The sequence below is a fragment of the Furipterus horrens genome, unplaced genomic scaffold (genome assembly GCF_987537825.1).
Source record: "Furipterus horrens unplaced genomic scaffold, mFurHor1.1.pri manual_scaffold_1, whole genome shotgun sequence".
NCBI classification, from domain to species: Eukaryota; Metazoa; Chordata; class Mammalia; order Chiroptera; family Furipteridae; genus Furipterus; species Furipterus horrens.
Window position 1 is genome coordinate 156,134,233 of NW_028327171.1, and position 25,582 is coordinate 156,159,814.

Genomic DNA, 25,582 nt, shown 5'->3' on the forward strand with positions numbered 1-25,582 from the left:
TTGGCTGCCTCTTGGTGTTTGTTTCTCTATATTAGATTAGACCTATTATGACTCCTAGCCTTTGTGGGGTGCACTTATATAGTAGGTATCCTGTGGGGTATTGTGGGGCAGTCTCCTTGATCACCTGAGCTGGTGCTCCAGGAATGTTCCTTGTGTGGGTTATATAGGTCCTCCTGTTGTAATTGAGTCATGATTGCTATTGGCCCATTCATGCATGGCATCAACCCTCTGGCTGCTGACTGTTAGGCTCAACCCCAACCACTGCATGTGAGCTGCTATGCATATACTGACCACATGAAGAGGAATTTGCCTTCGGAGGGTCTGGTTCCCATCACAGTCTTTCTTTGGATATGCTGCTTGTGAAGTTTATTGGGTCCTGCTCTAATGTCTAAAGTTGGTCTCTGGGTGTGTTGGTTCTGGGACTCTTGGGAAGGACTCTAGTGCAGGACAATGTAGATATTGCCTGCGACTGGCTCTCAGCAACAATGGAGCTACAATCAATCCACAGTTTTTGGTTGCCTCTACTGGGTCTTGGTGTGCAGGGGAAGAACCAATTGTGCACCAAGACTGACTTTTACCAACACCAGGCCTGGGGGCAAGTCAGCATAAGGCCCAAAGCACAGCATGGTACTGACATTAAAAGCAAACATACAGATCAATAAAACACAATAGAGAGCTCAGAAATAAACCCATACCTTTGTAGTCAATTAATATTTGACAAAGAAGGCAAAAACATTCCATGGATTAGAGATAGTCTGTTCCAGAAATGGTGTTGGGAAAACTGGACAGATACATGCAAAAAATAAAATTTGACCACCTTCTTATACCATACACAAGAAAAAATACAAAGTGGATTAAAGACTTAAATGTTAAATCTGAAACCATAAAAATCCTAGAAGAAAACTTAGGCAGTAAAATCTCAGACACTGCTCATAGAAATATCTTTTCTGACATATTACCTCAGGCAAAGGAAACAAAAGAAAATAACAAAAACAAATAGGACTACATCAAACTGAAAAGTTTTTACACAGCAAAGGAAACCATCAACAAAATGAAAAGACAACCCACTGACTGGGAGAGCATATTCAACCATACATCTGAGAAGGCAGACGGGAGGTAACATCCAAAATTTTAAAAGACCTTGTAAAACTCAACACTAATAAAACAAAAAATCCAATTAAAAAATGGGCAAAGGAATTAAGTAGGTACTTATCCAAAGAGACACTTATCCACAGATGGCTAAGAGGCATATAAAAAGATGTTCAATGTCATTTATCATCAGAGAAATAAAAGTTAAAACCAAAATGAGATACCACCTCACACCTGTCAGAATGGCTTTCATCAATAATCAACAAACAACAAGTGCTGGCAAGGATGTAGAGAAAGAGGAAACCTTGTACACTGTTGGTGGGAATGCAGATTTGGTGCGGCCACTGTGGAAAGCAGTATGAAATTACCTCCAAACATTAAAAATGGAACTGCCTTATGACCCAGCAATTCCACTTCTGGAAATATATCCGAAGAAATCTGAAACACTAATTCTAAAGAACATAAGCACCCCTATATACAGTGCAGAGTTATTTACTATAGCCAAGACTTAGAGGCAGCCTGTGTTCATTGGTAGGTGAGTGGATAAAAAAGCTGTGGTACAGTTACACAGTGGAATACTACTCAACCTTGGCTGGGTAGCTCAGTTGGTTAGAGCATTGTCCCTGATATGCAAAGGTTGCAGGTTTGACCCTGGGTCAGGGCAGACATAAGAAACAACCAATGAGTGGATAAATAAGTGGGATAACAAATTGATGTTTCTCTCTGTATCTCTCTAAAATCAATCAATAAATAAAAATTTAAGTTATAAAAAGTTGACATATGCACCCTTCCCAAAAGAAGGAAATATTACCCTTTGCGACAGCAGAGATGAACCTGAAGACCATTTTGCTAAGTGAAATAAGCCAGTGAGAGAAAGGAAAGTACCATATGATTTCACTCATATGTGGAATCTAATGAACAAAATGAACTAACAAGCAAAATAGAAACAGACCCATAGATCTCTATGGGCTGACACCTGGGGGATGGGGGCAATCAGGGGCTAGTTAGGGGTTGGAGGGATTGAGCAAAAAGGAAAAGCAGTGTAAATACTCACGAACACAGACAATAGGGGTGGGGAGAGATGGGGCAGTGTATAGGGGGGATAAATGGTGATGGAAAGAGACTTGACTTGGGGTGGTGAACACACAATACAGTGTACAGATGATGTTTTGTGAAATTGTGCACCTGAAGCCTGTATAATTTTGTTAACCATAGTCACTGCAAAAATATTTAATAAAAAAAAAAAGAAATATTGGAACATATGGTATGTTCAGCCATTCTACTTTCAGTCATTGGGAAAGTAGAAGCACTTCATCATATATTTGGAACTGCCTCTGCTAGCAAGCTACCCAAAGTGTCTTTCTGGTTGTTTTCTCCTCTCTCGTGTCGTATCACTTACCTTCAACAATGGAAGGCATGCCACTCACCTTTCTCGTTTATACTGTGAATGATGGTTTTCCCTTCGTTATCTGTAGTTATTAGGAATGTAATAAGACATTCGTTTTCTCCTTGCAGGGAGCAGGAAACAGAACTATCCTTTGAGAAATCTACAGATAAAGGAGTCATTCATTAGGTTAAATGAGTTTTCAAAAGAGATTACTTTTGAAGCAAAGTTGTATCGAGTTGTAATATGCAAATAGGAAATTTCAACATTGCAGAATAAGAACAGAAAAAACAAGGATTTTTTTCACCAATTGAGGTTTTAGATTCTACTCACGTTCCAGAAGAGCAGTTCCAGGTGTGGTCAATCAGGACTGACCATCAGATGCACCTATCACACTAATGGGGGCAGGATTTCAATGGAGTGAAATGCTTCAAGGCAGGTATGCCTAGCTGTCTTGGGAATAGAATGGCCCTGACTATGGTAATGAGGGGGCTATATATTCTTCTTGGCTTCGGTCATGTGGGAGAAGCCTAGATCACATTTCAGAAAGAGACTACTGTACACAGTCCAAACAGATACTGATACTTCTATGGGGGCCTTTCCCACAATGGCATAGCCAAGACTGCTGGCCATGTATTGTCACAACAGTAAATATAAATTAATACTAGGAAACAAAGATTGACATGCTTAGTAGCTCAGGAAACAGCAGAATAAATGTAAACCTCAGATAAAAGAAACCTAGGATGACAGTTTGCCTAACCCTTGCATAGCCCCTTTCTTAATTAAAAAAATAATAAAAATCCAGTTTTCCTTAAATCTTTTCCAAATAGAAATTATTTTCTTGTTGAGCTTATTTAGGAGGCAGAAAATGAATGTCATATCAGAAACTGAAAATATAGTAAAATGGTCAATCTGAGATAATTAATACTAATTATCAAAGATTCTAGTGGTCTAGGGCTACCAAAATTAGGTAGCATTTTCCTAACTAAAAAACAACTTGCTTAAAGTTCTCTTGTATTAAAAGTTGGAGACTTTTTCATAATATAGTTACACATACTTTTAAAGGAACCTGTAAGTAGAATGCCTTTTCTTATTAAGCTAAAATGTAAAACATAGTCAATCTAAGTGTCATAATGAGTCAGAATATTAAAACTGGGACCGTCCCAGGTACTCTTGCTAAACTTAAAACTTTTCTCATTAGCTTCAATATAAAAACTGTTTTAATAAAACAGAATCTATATGTGTTACTCTGACTCTAACAAAAAAAATAGGCTATTTTTTGGTTCAACAATGCCATAGCTAGAGAAAGATAGAAATATTAAGTAGGTTTGCATTTAATGTCTAAGATAAAAACCTCATGCCAGGGTCTGTGAGCAGTATGCTTGCATTAGCTATGCAAACAGGGACTAGTAAAACATTTAGTATTATTAATAAAATTTCAGGTAATAAGTTAAGTGAAGTGTTTATGAATCTATTAGAAGCATCTATATACATAGGAATATTAAGAAATCTAATTACAAATCATTCTTATTTGGTCATTCCTAAATGTTTATGCACAGCAAAGGAAATTGTCAACAAAATAAAAAGATAACCCACAGAATAACAGCACATATTAGCTGATACATCTGATAAGTGGTTAATATCCAAAATTTAAAAAGAACTTACAAAACTCAACACCAAAAAACAAACAAACGAACAACCCAATTTTTTAAAATGGTCAAAGGACCTGAATAGAATTTCTCCAAAGAGAACATACAGTTAGCCAATAGACATAGAAAAAATGCTCAATATCACTAATCATTAGAGAAATGCAAATTAAAACCATGATGAGATATCATCTTGCACCTGTCAGAATGGCTATAATCAATAAATCAACAAATAACAAGTGCTGGCAGGGATGTGGAGAAAGGGGAACCCTAGTGCCCTGTTGGTGGGAATGCAGACTGGTGCAGCCACTGTGGAAAATAGTATGCAATTCCCTCAAAACATTAAAAATGGATCTGCCTTATGACCCAGTGACTCCACTTCTGGGAATATATCTGAAGAAACCTGAAACACTAATTCTAAAGAATATATGCACCCCTATGTACAGTGCAGAGTTACTTACAATAGCCAAGATATGGAAGCAACCCAAGTGTCCATCAGTAGATGAGTGGATAAAACAACTATGGGACATTTACACAATGGAATACTACTTGCCATAAAAAAGAAGAAAATTTTACCCTTTGCAACAATATGGATGGACCTAGAGAACATTATGCTAAGTGAAATAAGTCAGAGAAAGACAAATACCATATGATTTCACTCATATGTGGAATCCAATGAACAAACTGAACTAACAAGGAAAATGGGGACAGACTCATAAACGGAGAGCAGGATGACACCTGGGGGTGGGGTGTTTATGGAGTGGAGGGACTGAGCAGAAAGGAAAAAGGACACATGGTCATGGACAACAGTGTGGTGATTGCTGGGGGGAGGGAGGCATAGGGAGCTAAACGGTAATGGAAAAAATACAATATAGATAAAAAGCCCCCTCCCCCCAAAAAAGAAATCTAATTACAAACCATTCTCATTTGGTCATTCCCAAATGTTTATGATTATCCACATCACCTGGGGGTTTTGAAAATATGGATTTCAGAGATTCACCCCTGGGCATTCTATATGAGAGATCAGTGATATGCACAGGCATTTGTATTCTAGTGAGTTGTTTAATAGTATTTTTAATAAGGTGGGTCTGATTAAGAGGTTTAGGAACCTCCAGGCAACAGTGGATGGATGAAATTTGTGTTATTTCACGTTTGAATTATATATACGCAACAGAGCTTTTGGTCATTTCTAGATGGCCTTCACCACATGGCCTCTTGCCACAGTACTGCAATGAACAGGATCCATCAGGTCTGGGGAATATGCCTTTTCCTGTCAGCTGTTTGTTTCCTTCCCTCCCTCTCCTCACCATGACAGTGCACCCCCACTCCATTCCTCTCAAGCTCATTTAATGGAACACTTTATTCTCAGGTAGAAAATACGTGGACAGTTTATAACACTCCTTTCAGTAATATTAATCCTGCTCTTGGATTTTCTTTTAAATAGCTACACTGAAGCACAGGGAGGCTTAATTTACTTGGCCAGGATTATTTAAATTTTAATGGAACTGCTAATATGACCTTTAAGTCATGACTCCTTTCTTGCTTTAATTACTTTACCACTCCTTTTCATGACACATATGACTCTAGATTTGGCCTGTTTTACAGGGTTTGGGTATTAAAATGGTATTGAATGTACAATGAAAGGGTCCAGCTTGAGCTGGAGATTTGCATAATTAGCTGCTAAGGTTTTCTTTTGTTGTTCCTAAGAAATGGACCTTTCTTTTTTACCCACCTTTATGGGTGCCAGCAGTGCTGTTCTAGGATAATATAATGAAAATAAGATCTCAGGCAGTCCAGGAAATCATACTTCAATAGAACGGAAGAAACGTGAGAACGGGGGTGAGGAGGCCAGGGTCTAGGAAGGTCCAGGAAAAATGTGGAAAATACAAACTGTCTGTACCACTGAATCAAGACAACTATGTGTTTAAGACCTCTGCTCCAGGGCCAAGTCAGTAGTTCTCAGAGAAAACGGTTTCCCAAGGAGAAAATTTTTAAAAGGGTTCTGTGGCCAAATAAGTTTGAGTACTTAGAAAACTTTATTTACTATAGCAACTTTCCTTTGCCTCTCCTGAAAATTTGGCATGCACATGTAAATTAATGTGCATAAGAACTCACAGGAGTCCTTCAAGAAAACAAAAGGCTTAGCTTCCTGTTTCCAAAATTTATCTGATCACAGGAGCTTTTTTTCCATTTAGCACTTTTAGAATTAGCATCCCATGGAACACACTGAGCAGCAATGCTCTGAGTACATGAATGTTGGGGTAAATTAATGATGTCTCTTTCAGTAAAATGGAATGAGTGAAGTTCAACCACACATCCTTAGAAATGCTCACACAAGGCATCCCAGCACTCAAGGTGGGGAACAATTTATTTGGATTATAAAGTTGTACTTATTTTACTCTGCATGTCCTTGTTGGGGAAGAGTGGGTTGATAAAAGGCCATGTGGAAGAGCAGACATGTTGTGATAATTTCAAGGTAGTATGATCAATAGCATAACTGGGCAAGTAACTTGAAATACGACTTATAAACAGGCTCATTAGAAAAGAGACTTTTTAATTTACAGTCTGACAAATATTTATCTTCCTCAAATCCATCAAGATTCATGCTTTAAAATGGTATTAGTAATCCAATTATTATTTTTAACTTCTGAGTAGAAATAGTTGCATTCCCTTTTTGAAGATAATTTAGTCAATTAGTCAAAAAATAATGCAAATATTTTAAGTGCCACAAGACCTAGTCTTCCTCTCAAATCCAAGTATTTATGATAATGTACAGAGAAAACTGTATTTAAATATAGTAACTCCCTGGTCATGATTTTCATGTTTCCAAGGCTCACTCCCTTTTTTCCCTCAGCATATTAGATTTCCCATGCCACTGCTGAATTGAGTTCTAGTAATTAGCAGGGCATTTTCTAAAATTTTTAGTCATTTCTTGGAAACACCTGTTAAATATCCCAGATGTTTGCTGTGAAATGAATCCAGAAGGATATACTGAGACTTTGTGCTAGTTACTAATGTGGACAGTCCACAAATGCCACTTTACTCGGTGCTTTTACAGTATGTTACCTTCAGTATTAGTGTAAGGTACACACCATTTTGTCCAATTTACAGCTATTTGACATATTTTTCTTTAGTCACCAGAAGAAAAAAAAAAAAAAACCAGATGAGGGGTTTTATGAGCAGTAATCATGCCCCTCCATATGGGGGTTATTCAACGGTGCACAGTCAGAAATCTCAATTTTGAAACAATGTAGGTAATTTTTAAAACAATATAAATGTCACTAACTTATTCTTCCTTGAAAATGGATTAATTTTGGTATTCTAATTCCATCTATTCAAGGCACATATCCTAGAGAGTCATGAATTAGTGTCTTGATTATGCCACTTCACCTGAGCTGTGTCTTGGTGGCATCTCTGAAGTGTGCAGAGCAGCTGTTCTACCTGAACAGCACGATAATGCAGAGAGTTTGTGATGATGGAAAAACCAATTCCCCCAGATTGTCCCTTCAGGAGAAGTCAGTGATCTTCTTTGATTTAATATGCACAGATTATCTTTTAAATGGCCTTCCCAGCTAAAATACAAACCATTTAAATATTTGAGATGTCAATTTGCCAGTAGGAAAAATCTGTTTTTAAGTAATTACATTTAAAAATGACAGGTGAAAGCAAGAGCAGGGTTTACTAAGTTAAAGGTAGCAGACCCTTCTTGTATTTTGAGGGTGAGACAATGGGGAATTGAAAGTGGTCATGTAATGTCCATGTTTGGAAAGTTGGGAGCAAAAGCATACGGAGGGGAGGAAGGAAAAATGGTCACTAACCAGAAACCCCCTGGTGTCTGAGGGCTGCTATCAGGAAACCCACATTACACCTTGCTTTGTCCTCTTTTGAAATAAGGCAATCAGATGTTAGAGGACAGTTTCAGGCTTCGGGGTTATTTGAGATATTTCTTCAATGTTCTTCTTTCTAATTCAAACAATATAGCATTCTGGAATTCTCTACAATTGCATTTGTTAAGCAGAGGAGAACTTGCCACTCAAGCTAAAGTAAAATGAAATAGGGTTGACTTTAAATTTCTTGTATCGCAACCATCAAGTTTTTGGCCTTATGGAATACATTTCCCCTTAATAGCTAGAATGAGTGAACTAATGCTCTCGCACAAATGAAGTCGAGCTACTGCACATCCCAGCACAGAGTTTCTGCCTCTCAAGAACTATGTAAAGAAAAGGAAAACAATTTAAGACAAGGAGAACCTTCTTCTTTGTTGATGGTCACACCAGCTAGTTTGCATTTGTCAACACATTCTTCTTGGGCCTGGCCATCTTCTTCAGACAGGTGGCATTCAATGCAGCTCCTGTGAACATTATTCAACAGAGTTAATCAGTTCATGTCGGCAGCTGGGATATTACTTTAATGCAGTAACAGTGGTTCGCGCTATAAGAGTGTCTCATAGAAGACAGTGCCTTTTGTTACTTTCAGAAGGTAGTTAGGTGAAGGCCAAGAGGAAACTGCTTTATCCTGAATTCTTCCAGTAACCAATGTTCCCTGAGCCAGCCTTGATAATAGTTACTAACCTCATTTATCTGTAATGATTGCTTGAGTTTAAAAAAAAAAGAAGTCAATTGAAAAACTTCCTAATTATTTTGGTATTTGATTTAGCTATGTTTTCATTTTAAAATTTCCTGGGAAGGGTTTATGCTGCTAAAATATAATTATAGATTAGACAAAGTCTGAATTTCTTAACAGAAATGGTCTATATTTTAACAAGAATTCATATATGTCATGAATGACTATTTTAAAGATTCACTTTTTTGTAACTCTTTTGAATGAATCCAAACATTGATAGGGGTATTTTCAGAAGCTAAGGATTACAGCCAGAATTTTCATTAATTCAGGCTTTTAATAAAAGATAGCTACTTAGAGAAAAGTGTATTTCTAAGAGTATTGACCAGAAATTAAGCTATTGTGATGTTTATATAGCAAAGTAAAACTTAGACCCTAAATTATTAATCTTCTGCTGATAAACACTTTAAAAATAGATTGTGTCTGGAGTAACCCAACACAGCAAAAGTTTTCTTACTGTGGGTATACATCATGGTGCCTCTCTTCCCCTGACCATGGAAATGTACACTCTTCTACACCCTTGCCTTGTCACAGCTCAGCTGGAACCTCATTCCTTAGGCAAGTCTTTCATGGCTCTTACCAGTTAGTTCCCTTATAGTGGAAGCCTCTGAACTCCTCTGAAGGAAGGGCTTGAGAGCAGCAATCTATGTGGGAGTGGGGATAGAAGTCTTGTCTGAAAGTTTCCTTGCATTGCATGCGGGCTGCATTTATCTGAGTTATATATTTATTTGGAGTGGCTTTGCAGGGGTTGCTGGAGATTGTGGAAGCCCTTAAACCTCTATCCCTTCGTGCATCTCACTGATGGCTGCCCAAGCTAGTCCATCAGCCTTATCCCCTGCCATCCATGTGGTTCCTGCCATAGAGCATCTTATATGTCTCCTATTGTAACTGTCAGCCCAGATAGCATCATAATTACTTTTGTTTTTTAGATTTTATTTTTCACATACAGTTTATATTCAATATTATTTTGTATTAGTTTCAAGTGTACAGCATATTGGTTAGATAATCACATACTTTTACAAAGTGCTCTCCTTGCTATTTCCAGTACCCTTACCATAATTACTTTTAAAAATAGCTGCTTTTCCCACTAGATTCTCAACATGTAATGGTAGGAACTATAACAGTCTTAGTCATCACTCCATGCCCATGGCCTAACATGATTTTGGGCATACAGTAGGCACTCAATACCTCCTTGATAAATGAATGTATGAATGAATAAATGGAAGAATGGACTCATTTCAAAACTAACATAAACACCACAGAGATCACTCTATGTGATTCCTCAAATTCACACTACTTTGACTATTAATTTTCTATTTTATAAACCAGATTTAAGATTGAATCATGTTTATAGAGAAGACAAAATAGAAAAATAATAAAAGAAACACCTTAAAAAGACATTTTACATTAAATTTATTCAAATACATCTATGTCCCCATCCTTCTCTTGGCATATATCCAGGCACAGGGATGGAGAAGCTTTAATGCTTGAATGGTGAGTAACCACTGAGCAAGTATTGGTTTTCTTACTTCATTCACATTGGAAATGCAAATACCACCATTTAGGGTACCAGAGTTAATGAAAACATGATCTGTGAAGCATCTTTTCTGCACAATACATCACACACGATAATGTCATAGCATGGCCAATTTGGAGGCTTGTTTCACTTAACCTACAAATGTTGTGCCACTTCCATCAAGAAGTTAGCTGCCAACCGAAGAAATAGTTTCTTTTATGGAAAATAAAAAACTGAGTTTTGTTTTTGTGGTTGCTGTTCATATGGCATAAAAGGAAATATAACACCCAACAGTTGTACAAAATGACAACCAAAGGAAGGTGCCGAAGAGCATGAGTGGTAAAGAAGAGGGAAGAAACTAAAAGCGAAGGTTGTCTTCCTGCCTCTTTGCCCTCTAAGGGTCTAGAGATAGGACTGAATCAGTAAGGTCAGGCTTATAAACTTCCAGATAAGGAAGAAGTTTATCTGTTTCCCCTGAAGAAGTACTGAATGGAGGTGTCGTCAGTCTACCCCCAGGGCATTCCTTATGTGTGGCTGCTTTTGTAACTGAGAGGCTATCTGATGTTATCAGTGTGGGACACCAGCTCAGCTTCCCTTGCTTGCCTCTAGCAGGAGTGTGACATTGTGGTCCTGGGTAATCAGGACCGAGAAAGAGGCAAGGGAAGAACCGGCGTTCCAGGCTGACGATCACAGGGGCCTTACTGGTTTCTGTATTTTGATGGAGGCTTGGAGACCAAACCCAGCAAAAGCAATCTGATGTCTGAGTTTATCAAATGTCACTGTGACTTTGATCATCATGAAATATATGAACAAAAGGGACTGAAGAAAGAGACACTACCGTTTAGAGTTACAGAGATCGCCACAGGTAGGACAACGTTCACAGGTTGATCCTGAGGCTCCGGGGTGCGTGCAAACACACTTGCCACAAACGCAGTCCCCTCGCCCACTGCAGAGCACCCCGTCCTCAGAGAAGCACGCGTCCGTGCTGGTGGTGCAGTTACAGTACTCGCCGGTCCAGCCGCTCCTGCACACGCACTCGCCGCAGTCACAGTCGCCGTTATCTGTAAAACAAAACGCCCTGTGTCTCTTAGGGTCAAAACCTCGTTCAGATTTTTGGGACCGTCTTTTCTGTTTGCCTTTAAGTATCGTCAAAAAGACTGAAGAAAAAGATGAGAAAAGAAGTGAGTGTATGGGGGGAGAAAAAGGCAGTGAGGATAGATATATTTTATAGAATATATTTTGCTGATTGTGTGTATTTATCTATCTGATCTCTTGACTGAAGACCAACTTGATTACCTGATGTCGTCTCAAAGAGAATTCATAGCCAAATGAAAGGAGATAATTGCTTTCACAATATTTTGTTTTAAATTAAGGTGCCATTGGACAGAGATACAAGACAGACCTGGATAATACACCAGCTCTACAACACTCAAGCTCAATAATCATGGAAACCTAATCTGTAAAATAGAGAGAATAAGATCTACTTCCAATGGTGGTGGTCAGATGAGATAATATGTCAGTGTTCTAGCTCTGTATTCACTAATTAGATGTCTTACAGACATACAGTGACTGCTCAACAAATTCATTTCTTTAACAAACTTTAATTGAGCATGTATCATGTGCCAAAGATTGTATTAGGCATAAAGATACAAAATTAAATAAAACAAGTTCACCGAGCTTATAGTCTAGCGTTGGGAGACAGACATTTAAATACTATTATTAATAAATACAATACAATGTGGTAATTGTTGCACTCACAGGGGAAGAGTTTCCAAATTAGTCTAGAGATTTAGGGAAGTTTCCAGAGGAAGTGATGCTTCAGCTGAGTTTGGAAGATAAAGATAGATGATAAAGGAGGATTACATACATTTTAAGCAGAGAAGAAACAAAACAAAACAAAACAAAACAAAAACAAAAACAAAAACTCGTGGTAGTTTCAGATGGATAGGGCCAAGAGTATGGCAGGAGGAGAAGAGGGAAAGTCTGCAAAAAGTCAAAAATCACATTCTGTAAAGCTTTACAGACTAAAGTAAGAACTCTTGCCCTGAAAGTGAGGGAATTTTGAGCAGGGGAGAGACCTAACAGATAGATATGAGTCTAAAAATGTTCTGGCATCAGTAGCGAGGGTCAAACTAGAGACAGGAAAACCAGTTAGGAAGATTTAAGACCCTGTGCCTTTGGAAAGGGTATGCAGTCAGGGGATGGGTTGCTCAGGGTGTGGGTGTGATTGGTGCTGGGTAGAGGGGGAGAAGAAGAGATAGAGGAATAGAACTCTCCCCAGGTGACCAGACTGGGCTGCTAGCTGGATGGTGCAGCTTTTCACTGACCTAGAATGAAAACTATCTCATGCTCTGCCTTATCCCTAGTGCTTGGCATGGAGTAGTGCTTAATTATTGAAGGAAAAGATTGCTCTTAATCAGAGGAGGAAGCAAAGCTTTGAATGGGGACAAAATGAGTTCATTTCTGGTTCTGTTGAGTTTGAGGGATCTGTGGGACATCCTAGTAGGCAGTTAAATACAGTTAAACCTTGAACAACACAGGTTAGGGGTGCTGACCACTTCCCTACCCACATACAGTTGAAAATCTGCATATAATTTTTGACTTCCAAAAAAGTTAACTATTAATTGCCTACTGACGACTAGAAAGAAACCTTACCAATACCACAAGTAGTGGATCGACACATGTTGTGTATGTTATGTGTATTATATAGTGTATTCACACAATAAAGTAAGCTAGAAAAATAAAATGTTATTAAGAAAATCATAAGGAAGAGAAAATACATTTAGAGTATTTGTTGAAAAAAAAATCTACATATAAGTGAACCCATGTGGTTCAAGCATGTGTTGTTTAAGGGTCAACTGTATACATAGGGTGGGGCAAAAATAGGTTTATAGTTGTGAGTATACAAAACACAGTTTATTCTTGTATTATTATTTATTAATTATTGTGTTATTTTCCATACAAACAACTTTTCCCCCATCCTGTATATGGACCTGAAACTTGCAGTTTGGGATCCATTAAAGACAGATGGCAGTTGCCATTGTTGTGGATCAGGTCACAGGGGATGCAGGTAGTGTGAGAAAATCCCTGCAGAGCACTTAAAATGTGATCAAAGAAAAGGGTCCTAGCAGAAGGGCTTGGGAGGTGGGAGGGGAAAGGGAGCGATGTTGCAGAAGCCTTGAGCAGAGGTGGCTTGAAGAAGGAGGCCCATGGAGAGCTGCTACAGGCAAGCAGCTCATCCAGTCCTGAAAAACTCCTTGTGGATCTGGCCACATAACACTGTAAAAAATACTATGAAATGATAAATAAAGTGTTTAATATAACTGGCTTGGGTGTTCTTTTCATAATATTTGTGGGGGGAGGGGGGTTCCTACCATGCCCAAAATACTAAAATAGGCATTTACTGTTCCAAACAAATAACATTCAGTTACAAATTTTATAAGTGATAATTTTCTTAGGAAAAAAATTGTGCACCAGGCATTGCCTCGTTTTGCTCTTTCAGCAACTTTCCAAAGGTGCATAGGAGTAGTGGTGGTGGGTGCGTGTGCAGATCTAAAGCCATACAGCCAGAACCCTGGGCCCAGGGTTTATTGGCTAAGTGAACTTGGGGAAATTACTTAACCTTTCTGTACCTTAGTTTCCAACATCAATAAGGAGGAATTATTAATAGCTACTTCATAGGATTATTATTAAGTTTACTTAAGGTAATATATTACAGTGTTTGGAATAGGAATAGTTCTAGGACTACAAAAGCAGTAAATAAATGTAAATTAGTATCATTATTCCTAAAAACTATTCAGTAGGAAGAAATCGAAAACAAAATATCCATCAGTATTAAAACTCCTGTAATTGTACTGAAAACCAAACAGATGTAAAAGAAATCACAAGTGAGACAGGTTTTTACTGTAGGAGACACCACTGTGTTCACTGTAGAAAGAAGGATTCTGGGTTTTCTTTTGTAAACTTTTGTCTATTAGGCGGTGATTTTTCTCTTTATGGCCTGGCCTTAAGTTTAAGAGCTATGAAGTAGGAAATCATAGAACAAAGGAGAAAGCCACATATATATGCAAAAATATATGTATACACTAAAGGCATATACCTCTCTAATGAAGGATAAGAGTTGAAATTTATGTGTAATGTATTATATTAGCAAAAATATATATATACACACTCTAAAAAGACATATACTTGTTAATAAAAGATAAGAGTTGAAATTTATTTGGATCCATAACATTAAGACATATTCCAACTGCATTTCGTAACCTATTTAATTCATAATTGAACTAATTAATTCAAAGCTAAGAATAGTTAGGTGATTTAGGCCAAACTATTATTATATGTAAGTTATCCTCTAAACTACAATTGCTTGTTGTTTCTTCCTCAGCAAAAGGGGAAGTTTACTTTCATGATAGGGAGAGATTGCTGTCATGAAGTTTATTTTTAAAAATAAACATGATTTACTAATATTGTCAAGTGAAATGTGCATCTCCTGATGCATTGGGAATGCCCAAGTGTATCATTGCATGTAAGAATTAGTTGGCAGAAATCTAGAAAACCTTTGAAGAGCTTCATTCAGAATTAATAACTCTTTCTCTCTTTCTCTCTCTTTTTTTCTGCTTAACAATTTTTATCTTATTTTATTTTTTAATTTCAATATTTTATTGTTTATGGTATTATACTTGTCCCAATTTTTCCCCCTTTGCCCCCCTCCACCCAGCCCGCCCCGACTCCCTCAGGCAATCCCCACCCTGCTGTCCATGCCCATGGGTCATTCATACATGTTCTTTGACTGCTCCTGGGGACCGGTTGAAAGAAGACTGAAGAAACTCTCCTTTCTGTGGGCCTTCTACAACCATCAACTTCGTCACAGAAGTTGCTAATTAATATCCACAAGCAATTAATTATCTTAAATACCTGTTCATACCACCACCACAACAAAACCTTTGTAATGGCTTCATGTAGAAGCAAGATGAAAACTAAAAATCAAGAGAAAAGTATCAGGCTATTTTCAGAAGACTGGATCTTTCTGGAATGCCATTGTGAGTGCATAATGGAGGAAGTTTTTATTTAGCTATTAGGGTTTCTAATCTCTTACAATAAAAATATAGAAGACTAGGGGAATTTGGGCAAGAAATAAAAGCAGTGGAGTCCTGTATCTGTGAGTGCTTACAGATGGATGAAAAGGGGGAATGGAAAAGAACATTGTGATAATAGCCCTCCAGAGGAGCAGCACATTGCAGAGTGAGGTCTACACAAGAAGTGAAGCTGTAGCATATTTAGGGCTCAGTGGTACAAAACAGAGTATCCATTCACAAGGCCAGGCACATAGAGGGACTCCATAACTATTTGCTGAATTTGAAGAATTGTACTTAATTTTATCATGTCTTTTTATTAGGGAAATTACTAATAATAGAGTAACATCCTATGTGGTGTTACTAAAAAACAAAATAGCTTTGAGAAACAGTAATGGTTGAGTATCATGAAATACCCCAAAGAATGAAAACAACTGGCACTGGTGAAGTTTTCTGAGTACAGCTGAAATAACAATTGTATTTTCTAAGTTGAATTTCTTTAGCAATCACTGTACTGTTGATACAGAGTGGCACTGCTGTCAGACCTTGTGAACTACAATGCACAGATCAAGTCCCATTTCTTTGAGTTTATTTCTGTTTGCATGCATGATATAAAACAAAATGAAAGACCATTAAGAAACTGGAAGAACTGTGTTGTTGAACACAATTCAGCAATTTGTACTGCCCTAGATGTCTTTGATCTAAGATTTAAAGGGTGAAATATAGGTGGGTTAGTATTGCTATTACATTGTATAGATTACACTTAGGATTTTTTGAAAGGTAACTTCAAATGTTTTGAGCACATATTTTATCAAAAGATTTCTATTAGAAATGCAATCTGGGGTTCTGCTGAAAGTACTCTTTCCAAGACATGGCAGTGGTCTTTGGCTTTAGACTGTGTCCTGTGTATATGTTGTGAACAGAATACTGATGTGAGTTTGGAAACACAACCCTTAAATAAAGAAATACACCTTTCAGTGTAAAGGGAGAAAAATATGTCTCATTCTGGACAGACCCTAAGTTTTTTCACTCTCTGGGGGAATAAAGGAGGCAGCCTCAGAGGAACCTATTGCTAGCAACAGCAGCAGCAAAGAAATGAAATGTAGGTACACTTCTAAGGGTATCATATGGTTTTCAAAGAGCTTGGGATTCTTGTGGTTTCTTTTCTCAGGCCCTTTTTCCTGAAAGTCATCTTCTTTCATATGTACCTGACACTGTGGTTTTGAAAACATAACTTGCTTAGTTTTCTCTAAAGATAATGGCTTTCTGTTTTGAAAAGCTGCCTGCTAACATAATGTGAGAAAGGAAGACATGAAATCTTAAATTCAGCACTTACTATTTCAATTGTTATCATTTTAGAGTATACGAACACATTTCTAAATCTTTTCTTAATATATTATTTTAAATATATATGCATATATATCAGAATGTATATATTTTAAAAGGTTTTATTTATTTATTTTTAGAGAGAGGGGAAAGGAAAGAGAAAGAGAGGGAGAGAAACATCGATCAGCTGCCTCTCACATGCCCCCAACTGGGGACCTGGCCCACAACCCAGGCATGCACCCTGACTGGGAATTGAACTGGTGACCTTTGGGTTTGCAGGCCAATGCTCAATCCAGCTGAGCCACACCAGCCAGGGCTATTATATTATTTAAAGTGATTTTGCATCTATAAAGACTATTAAAATATAAATATTTCTGTTATTTTAAAATTTTCTCAATTTCAAAAAATTCCACAATTTTCATTTTTACCCTATCATAACCATCTTTATTACACTCAGTTCCTAACTTAGTACCTATCATATAATAGATGTTTAATAAATATTGTGAAAATGAAGGCTCTGAAAGTCCCTTAAGGTTTTTTGTGTCCTTTGTTCTTGGCATTATGCTCCTTAAATAGACTTGCTTTTAATTTTTCCAAAGTAATAGGCATTTAACAGTTGGGTCAGGTACCCAGAAGACTGATCCAGAAAAGTCTGAAACATAATGGAGTGCAAATTACATGCAGTTTTGTGAAGTCTGCATAATAACCAAAGGGAAGGCATTTCCATCTTTTACCTATTTACTATTCAGGAAATAATAATAGAGATGCAAATTGAATTGGCAGAGATCTCACTCCAAGTGAATATAAGAGCCAGAAAAAAATGCAAGATAAGATCAGTTACCTTGGGTCTAAAGATTAACCCACCTCATCTGAGCAGCACATATTTACTGAGCACCTACTATGCCCAGGCAACTGTGGAAGGTTCAAAGGATGAAGAGCCCTTTCTTGATACTTGCTCAGTGGCAGAATAAGGGGGATTTAGACATAGCCTACCTCCGCAGAGCAGCCCTTTGTATCTCACGCAGGAGAAATTGTCACACTGGCAGTAAGGCCCATAAATGTTTCCATAGGGAGACAAGTGGCAGATACACTGCCCACAGTAGCAATCGCCTCTTCCACTGCATGAGGGGTAATCCGGGGCCTCCTGGCAGGAATTTGTGCTCATCAGGTCCTCCCCACACTCACAGCGGGGACCCATGTGGCCAGGGTTGCAGGCGCACACGCCACACTGGAAGGAGCCGTTCCCATTGTGGCATTTGGAGCTGTTCACTTCCACTTCTTTCTGACAGCCACAGTTGCATTCCGGAGTGACAAGTATTTCTAGGGCATCCCCCAGCCCCACAGGCTTTATGATAATGTGCCTGCTTCTTCTCTCACAGTTTGGTATACTCACAGTCACATTGAATGAAGCCTGGAAAAGAAAATGCTAATTATCTTCTCCTGTCCACCAAAATGCATGAGAGAAAAGCAAGCCTCATGGGGATCAGCATTGCCAAAAGAATTTACATGTTAGGAAATCTTTATTAGGAGAGTCTTGAAAAGAAAAATCCAGCTTCAGTGCATTAAGGTAACTCCTGACTTATCTGAATATTTTTTCAGACCATCTGTGGGCCATCTACTTACCGTGTCTCCCACCTTCATGTGAGAGCATTTCTTTTGGTGTGGGAAGAAGGTGCTGTTGTTACAGATCGCCATGAATGACAGGTTGAGTCCTTCTGTGTCTCCTAATACTTCCAGCTCCACCTCAGACCGTAGTTCCTTTCATCAAGACATAAAGAGTTAAATGAGGTCACAACCAGAAAACATAGCCAGAAGAAGAATCTGAGAATCATGTTTATTAAACTACAAATGAATAAAATTAAACTGTGTATAAAGTAAATTCGCAGTATCATCAATCAAGCAAGATACACACACACACAGACACGACCGTATTTTATCAAATCTAAGATCCTGTTAATTACAAGACTCACCATTATTTTATAACAAACTATGACAAAATACCTCAAAGTCATTCTGATAACATATGAATCAATATCATGAGTCTATCATTGCTTTGAAAATTATTTTATCTATCCTGAGAGATCAGGCAATCTCTGACCCTGAGTTGTATTGTTTGGTATATAAGAGGAAATTCTTTCACTTGTACTGAGTAACAAAATGGAACATCTTCTTTTTTCTTGTAAGTATGATCATTTTTCAGGTCCCATAAAGCAGCTGGTTGTTGCTTTGCAAGGAATACAGAATTGCACTCATTCATCCAATAATGAATACTGAATTTTCTTCCCTGATTTCAAATTTATACTCTGCAGCTCTGTTTTGGTACATTTCTGCATATATAATAACTTTTCACTTTAATATCAAATCATAGTGCATACTTTTAAAGATATTTTAAAATGGCAATTATCCTTAACATTTTAGTACAAAGAGTGCACTTAAAAAATGGAAGTAACAATGTATACAGTTATGGCCAAGTGCATAAGTACATGCGCAGGAAATGAAAACTACAGTGTGACCTCCATCCACTGCCAGCATTTGTGAGACACCATTAATTATATAAAATGTATCCCAGTTTTAGAGATATTAAAATGTGGGAGAAACTGTGCCTTGAGTTTATTGAGTACTTATTTTACATTTAGTGTTGAGTCAGGTCTGAGGGAACAAGTCTAAGTCCAGATTCTGCCCTCACAATGATTATCATCTTAAAAAAAAAAAAAAAGAAAGAAAAAAACAAGATGGAGCCAAGTGAAACAGTGATATACAGTGTCAGTCAATGTGCCATTAAATTGAAAAAAAATTGTGTAATACAGATGAGAGTCTAAGACAGTTCAGAACAGAGAAGGCTTGAAGTATTAGAAGGCTAGTCCTTAATGGCTGTGTTGGATTTAGATGTGTGGAGGGGTGACAATGGTATCTCAGGTGAAGAGATCAGAAGAGAGAAAGCCCAGTGCCAGAAGTGGTGCAGAATGAAGACAAGGGGGTTCAGACCAAGTCAACACTCCAGCTGTCCTGGAAGACACCAGACAACAAAGAGCCCTGCAGTCTGGAGAGATGAGCTTAGACCTGTGAGAAACATTATTGGCAGCTTTAAAGTAGGGGCTTGCTCCACTGAAGATACAGGGGCAAGGTAGTTGTCCAGAAGGTGTGTGCAGAACAGACTAGCGGAGGGGATTGGAAGACTTAAGTCAAGAAAGCTGAGATATTGTTGCATTCACCTTGGCCTGAGGCATGAGGATCAGGGAACTGAGGCTGCTTGGTATGGATGATGTACATTGAAAGGAGGAAGACTAAATATGAGGCATATGGGTTATAGCAAAGCAGGAGATAAAGGCAGCATTTTTCAGGAGGAAGAATGTCAAAGAAGGTGGAAGGAGAGCTATTTGGGGGAGGGGCATTAGTGTTATTATTCAGTCTTTCTCTAGTCCTCTTTCTTTTACAAAAGAAGTCTGTTGATACTGCTCTTAGTAAGATTTTTTGGACATACCTCCTTGGGCAAGGGAAACAAAAGAAAACAAAAACAAATAGGACTGCATCAAATTAAAAAGTTTTTGCATAGCAAAACAAACCATGAACAAAATGAAAGACAGCCTTCCAAATGGAAGAAGATATTGCCAATGATACACTTGATAAGTGGTTAATGTCCAAAATATATCAAGAACTCATACAATTTCACACCAAGAAACCCAACAACCCAATTACAAAATGGGCAGAGGACCTGAATAGACATTTCTCTAAAGAGGATACACAGATGGCTAACAGACATATAAACAGATGCTCAACATCACTAATATTTATAGAAATGCAAGTCAAAGCCACAATGAGATATCACCTCACACCTGTCAGAATGGCTATCATTAATAAATCAACAAACAATAAGTGCTGGTGAGGATGTGGGGAAAAGGGAACCCTTGTGCACTGTAGGTGGGAATGCAGACTGGTGCAGCCACTGTGGAAAACAGTATGGAGTTTCCTCAGAAAATTACAAATAGAACTACCTATAACCTGGTATTTATCCAAAGAAATCCAAAACATTACTTCAAAAAGATACATGCATCCTTATGTTCACTGCAACATTATTTACAATAGTTGAGATATGGAAGCAACCTAAGTGTCTGCCAGTAGATGAGTGGATAAAGAAGAAGTTGTGCATAGATATGATGAAATATTACTCAGTCATAAAAAAGAGTGAAATATTACCATTTGTGACAACATAGACGGACCTAAACAGAATTATGCCCAGTGAGATAAGTCAGACAGAGACAGACACCATATGATTTCACTTATATGTGGATTCCAAAAAGACAAAATAAATGAACAAACAAAACACAAGGAAACTCATAGATACAGAGAACTAAGTGATGGTCCCTATATGGGAGGAGGGTTGTGGGGCTGGGTGAAAAAAGTGCTGGTATCAAGAAGTACAAATTAGTAATTATGAAATAGTCATGGGAATGTAAAACACAACATCGGGAACGTAATAATATTGCAATAACTATGTATGGTGTCAGTTGGGTAGTAGACTTATTAGGGAAATCACTTTAAGTGATGTCTAACCACTATGCTGTATACCTGAAACTAATATATTGAATGTCAACTATAGCTGAAAAAATTTTTAATTAAAAAAATAAAATAAAACTGTATTTAGGGGACAAAGCCCAATTATTAAAAGTAAAAAATAAGACAATATAAATAAATTATAAAAATTATGAATTAAGTTATACTTGAGTTCATCTAAAAAGATTTGATTTCTCATACTCACTTCATTGCTGTGATTTTTAAAAGCATATTCAGCTGCAAATTTTCCTTAAGTACAGTTTTGCACCTGCATAGTAAGATTACCTCCCTCCAAATTTTAAGTTGCTGGTAGTAAATTGTAAGTCACTCCTCTCCCCTCCTTGTTTATCTTCCCCATGTTGTCACTCCTTCAGCAGATGGACACAGGCTGACTTTTCAGAATATCCACAGAGTCTGAAGTGTCATCTCTCAGTCCTAAAGGCTATTCCCTTCATGTCTTAAGATTTTAAATTCTGCTAATACAGCAATACAATTTACTCTTTAAATCTGTTTCATTTCAAATAATTACAGTTTAAATTTATTCATTCAGAAAATATTTCTTAAGTACCAGACACTAATTTAGATTCTTAGAAAACAAAACCGCTAAAATAGCTGACCTTTTGTAGTTTATAGTATTCCCTCATTTATCGCAAGTATTATGTTCTAGGCCCCCCGTGATAGGTCAAAATCCATGAAGTAGAAACCTTACATTTATTTTAGTATTTATATATATTTTTAAGGCTTTATAAATGCTTCCTACACACTTATAAACCGTTCTCAGTCCCTTATTAACCTTTCCCACTCCCTTATTAACCTTTTCCACACTTTTATAAACACTACTTATGTTCTTAAACATATTCTACACTCTTAAACCTACGTAACGTTAACAACATACGTATACAGTACTGCAAAATCCTGCAAAATAGCGAAAAATCCGTGATAAATAATTAAATATAATATTTTTAAAAATCCTGTGATACAGTGAGGCCATGATAAGTGAACCACGATATAGAGGGACTACTGTATATACCAGAGTGGGAAGACAAAAAGAAAAAGCACAATAAATAAGAAAATTATATAGCATGCCAGCAGGTGCTAAATATTATGGAAAAGGAGTGGGAAATGAAGATTAGGAGAGTGTGCGCAGGGGTGGTAGGCTAAAATTTTTAAAACCTGAGCAGGGTAGGGTTCATTAAGAAGGTGACAATTCAGGGAATTGAAAAGAAATTAGCCATTTAGATACTGTAAAAAGAGTGTTCCAGGAAGAGGGAACAGCCAATGCAAGACCCTAACATGTGAGGATCTAGTCAGAATGGTGGAGTAGGCAGACATGGCTTGCCTATGCATAACTATGTCAAAATTACAACTAAAATATAGATCAACCATCAGCCAGAACCATCAGAAATCAAGTTGAACGGAGGTCTGACAACTATGGACTTAAAGAAACCACATCCATCCAGATTAGTAGGAGGGAAGTGGACGTGGAATGGGCCGGTCTCATACCCATGTGTGGTGGATAAAACTCGGGAGGAGCAAGAAGTCCCAGCCCCACACCAGGCCCCCAAGCCCAGGGTTCCAGTGCCAGGAAGGTAAGTCCCCACAACTTCTAGCTACAAAAACCAGCAGGGATTGAGTCAGTGGAAGAAACTGCAGGATCCCCAAGTTGTTCCGTATAAAGAGCCCACACATGGACTCACCTACTCAGACTCACTCCCTCTGAGCTCCAGCCTGGGGGTAGCAGCTTGAAAGGCACCAGTGGTTTACAGGGAGGAACTAAAGTGTCTGGCATCAAAGCAAGCAGAGGCCATAGTCTCGTTTCTAACATCAACACAACTAACATTGTTTGACCCACTTTGGAGATCCCCAGAGACTCTTCCACACCCAATATTTGGCCCACCCAAGCTACTTTCCCATATGAATGGCTGGTCTTTGCTCATGTTTCACATCTTCCTAAATCCTATCAAACAAGCCAGAGCTGGCCCCAGTGAGATCCAGGCCCAACACTACCAGCATCCAGCTAGATTCACAGCTTGGCTTAGCCTGGGAATCTCTAAGCCCAGCACAACTAGCAGCCATCTCAGGCCACTTTATAGCTCAGGCAGGGTGCCTCAGGCAAAACACAAGTTGGGGCTGACTTGGCCTGCACCACCCGGGGAAACCCCAGGGCCAGCACACCTAGTGGACAGCTACAGACTATGTTGGAGCACCACCACCCTGCCCCTACACAGCTGATCCTCTGAAGAAGGCAGAGGTTGGTGGTTAGTGGGCACAGCCAGTCCTTGCAGCTGACTGGTCTGGGTAAATTCCTCCCATTGATCTTCCAACAGCAACCAAAGCTCAACTGCAAGAGGAGAGTGTACTCAGCCTATACGAAGGGCACATCTCTAGTACCCAGCTTGGGTGATAGGGGAGGCTGTGCCACTGGATCCTACAGGACACCTACTACATTAGGCCACACTACCAAGACACAGAGTCAAAAGCAGCTCTACCCAATATACAGAAAAAAGCACAGGGAGGCAGCCAAATTGAGGAGGCAATGAAATATGGCCTAAATGAAAGAACAGAACAAACCTCAGAAAAAGAACTACACAAAATGGAGATAACTAACCTATTAGGTGCAGAGTTCAAAACATTGGTGATCAGGATACCCAGAGAAATGATTGAGTGCAGTCACAAAATATAGGCAGAAGTGAGGGTTATATAAAGTGAAATAAAGAAATATTTATAGGGAAGCAACAGTGATGGGATGGAAGCTGGGATTCAGATCAACAATTTGGAACCAAAGGAAGAAATAAACATTCACTTGGAAGAGAAAGAAGAAATAATAGTTGACGAAAATGAGGAGAGGCTTAGGAACCTCTGGGATAATTTTAAACATACCAACACCCAAATAATAGGGGAGCCAGAAGAACAAGAGGAAGAGCAAGAAATTGATAACTTATTTGAAAAAATAATGAAACAAAATTTCCCTAATTTGGCAAAGGAAATAGACATACAAGTCCAGGAAGTACAGAGAGTCCCAAACAAGTTGGACCCAAAGAGGACCACACAAAGACACATCATAATAAAAATGCCAAAAGTTGAAGATAAAGAGAGAATCTTAAAAGCAGCAAGAGAAAAGCAGAGAATTATCTACAAAGGAATTCCCATAAGACTACCAGCTGATTTCTCAAAAGAAACTTTGCAGGTAAGAAGAGGCTGGCAAGAAGTATTCAAAGTGATAAAAAGCAAGGACCTACAACCAAGATTACTCTACTCAGCAAAGCTATAATTTAGAATGGAAATGCAGATAAAGTGTTTCCCAGACAAGGTAAATCTAAAGGAGTTCATCATCACCAACCCATTATTACATGAAATATTAAAGGGACTTTTTAAAGAAAAAGATCAAAACTATGAACATTAAAATGACAATAAACTCACAGCTATCAACAGCTGGATCTAAAAAATAAAAACAAAATCCAACTAAGCAAACAAGAACAGGAACAGAATCATAGGTATGGGGATCATTTGGAGGGTTATCAGCTGGGAGGGGGAGGGGGAGAAAGGGAGAAATGGTACAGGGATTAAGAAGCATAATAGGTAGGAACAAAATAGGCAGGGGTCTGTGTGTTGGGAATAGTAAAGGAAAGGGTGAAGCCAAAAAACTTACATGCATAACCCATGAACATGAACTAAGGAAAGGATTGTTGGAGGGAAGGGGGGGGGACAAGGCAGAGGGGGCAACTGTAATAGCATAATCAATAAAATATACTTCGAGAAATGACCTTAAGACATGAGTATGGAGAGAAACAAGATGGCGGAGGAGTAAGTGGAAGCTACACTAACTTCCTCTCAGAACTAGTCTGGATTTACAATGCAATTTTGGAGAAATCATCTGGAATAATCAACCGAACACCAGCTGGAGAGAAGTCTTATAACCACGGAGAGACAAAAAAAGGCCGCTACATCACAACGTGACTGGTAGGGAGTGCGGAGACGTGGAAGGGCTGGCTGGGCTCACACGGGTGGCAGCTGAAGGGACTGAGAAACAGCTCAGCAGCTGGGGATTCCCCCTGAGAAGGGCAGGGTCTAAACCCCCAGCCGGGCTCCCCAGCCTACAACAACAGAGTGGAAAGTAAAATAGTATCCAGCTGAGAAAAGCGAAAAGCCACAGGGTTTCTTGCTAGCCAGAGAGAAACAGCTGGAGAAAAAGAGCTCTTAAGCGGATCACATACAAAAATATTTTGGCCCCCACTTACCCTGGGCTCAAGCGGAGGAAAGGCAGAGAGGACTAGAGACAATTGGGGAGAGTTTAGTGTGGTGGCTTTGAGGGGAGAACTGGGGAAGCGGCCAGCTGGGTCCCAGTGCTGACTCATCCCCACACTGCAGGCAGACCATT

General features: G+C 38.5%; 1 protein-coding gene across 4 annotated transcripts in view; it reads right to left on the reverse strand.

The window, feature by feature from the left end:
* Positions 1 to 25,582, reverse strand: part of ITGB6 (integrin subunit beta 6) — a 159,885-nt gene that overhangs the window by 14,454 nt on the left and 119,849 nt on the right. For all 4 annotated transcript variants that reach the window (XM_090280223.1, XM_090280214.1, XM_090280210.1 and 1 more), the window contains 5 exons: positions 18,277 to 18,411; positions 17,647 to 18,064; positions 11,094 to 11,316; positions 8,370 to 8,470; positions 2,517 to 2,636 (listed from right to left, as the gene is read on the reverse strand). In XM_090280223.1, the coding sequence (XP_090136349.1) occupies positions 2,517 to 2,636; positions 8,370 to 8,470; positions 11,094 to 11,316; positions 17,647 to 18,064; positions 18,277 to 18,411 (997 nt within the window). The remainder of the gene's footprint in view (positions 1 to 2,516; positions 2,637 to 8,369; positions 8,471 to 11,093; positions 11,317 to 17,646; positions 18,065 to 18,276; positions 18,412 to 25,582) is intronic.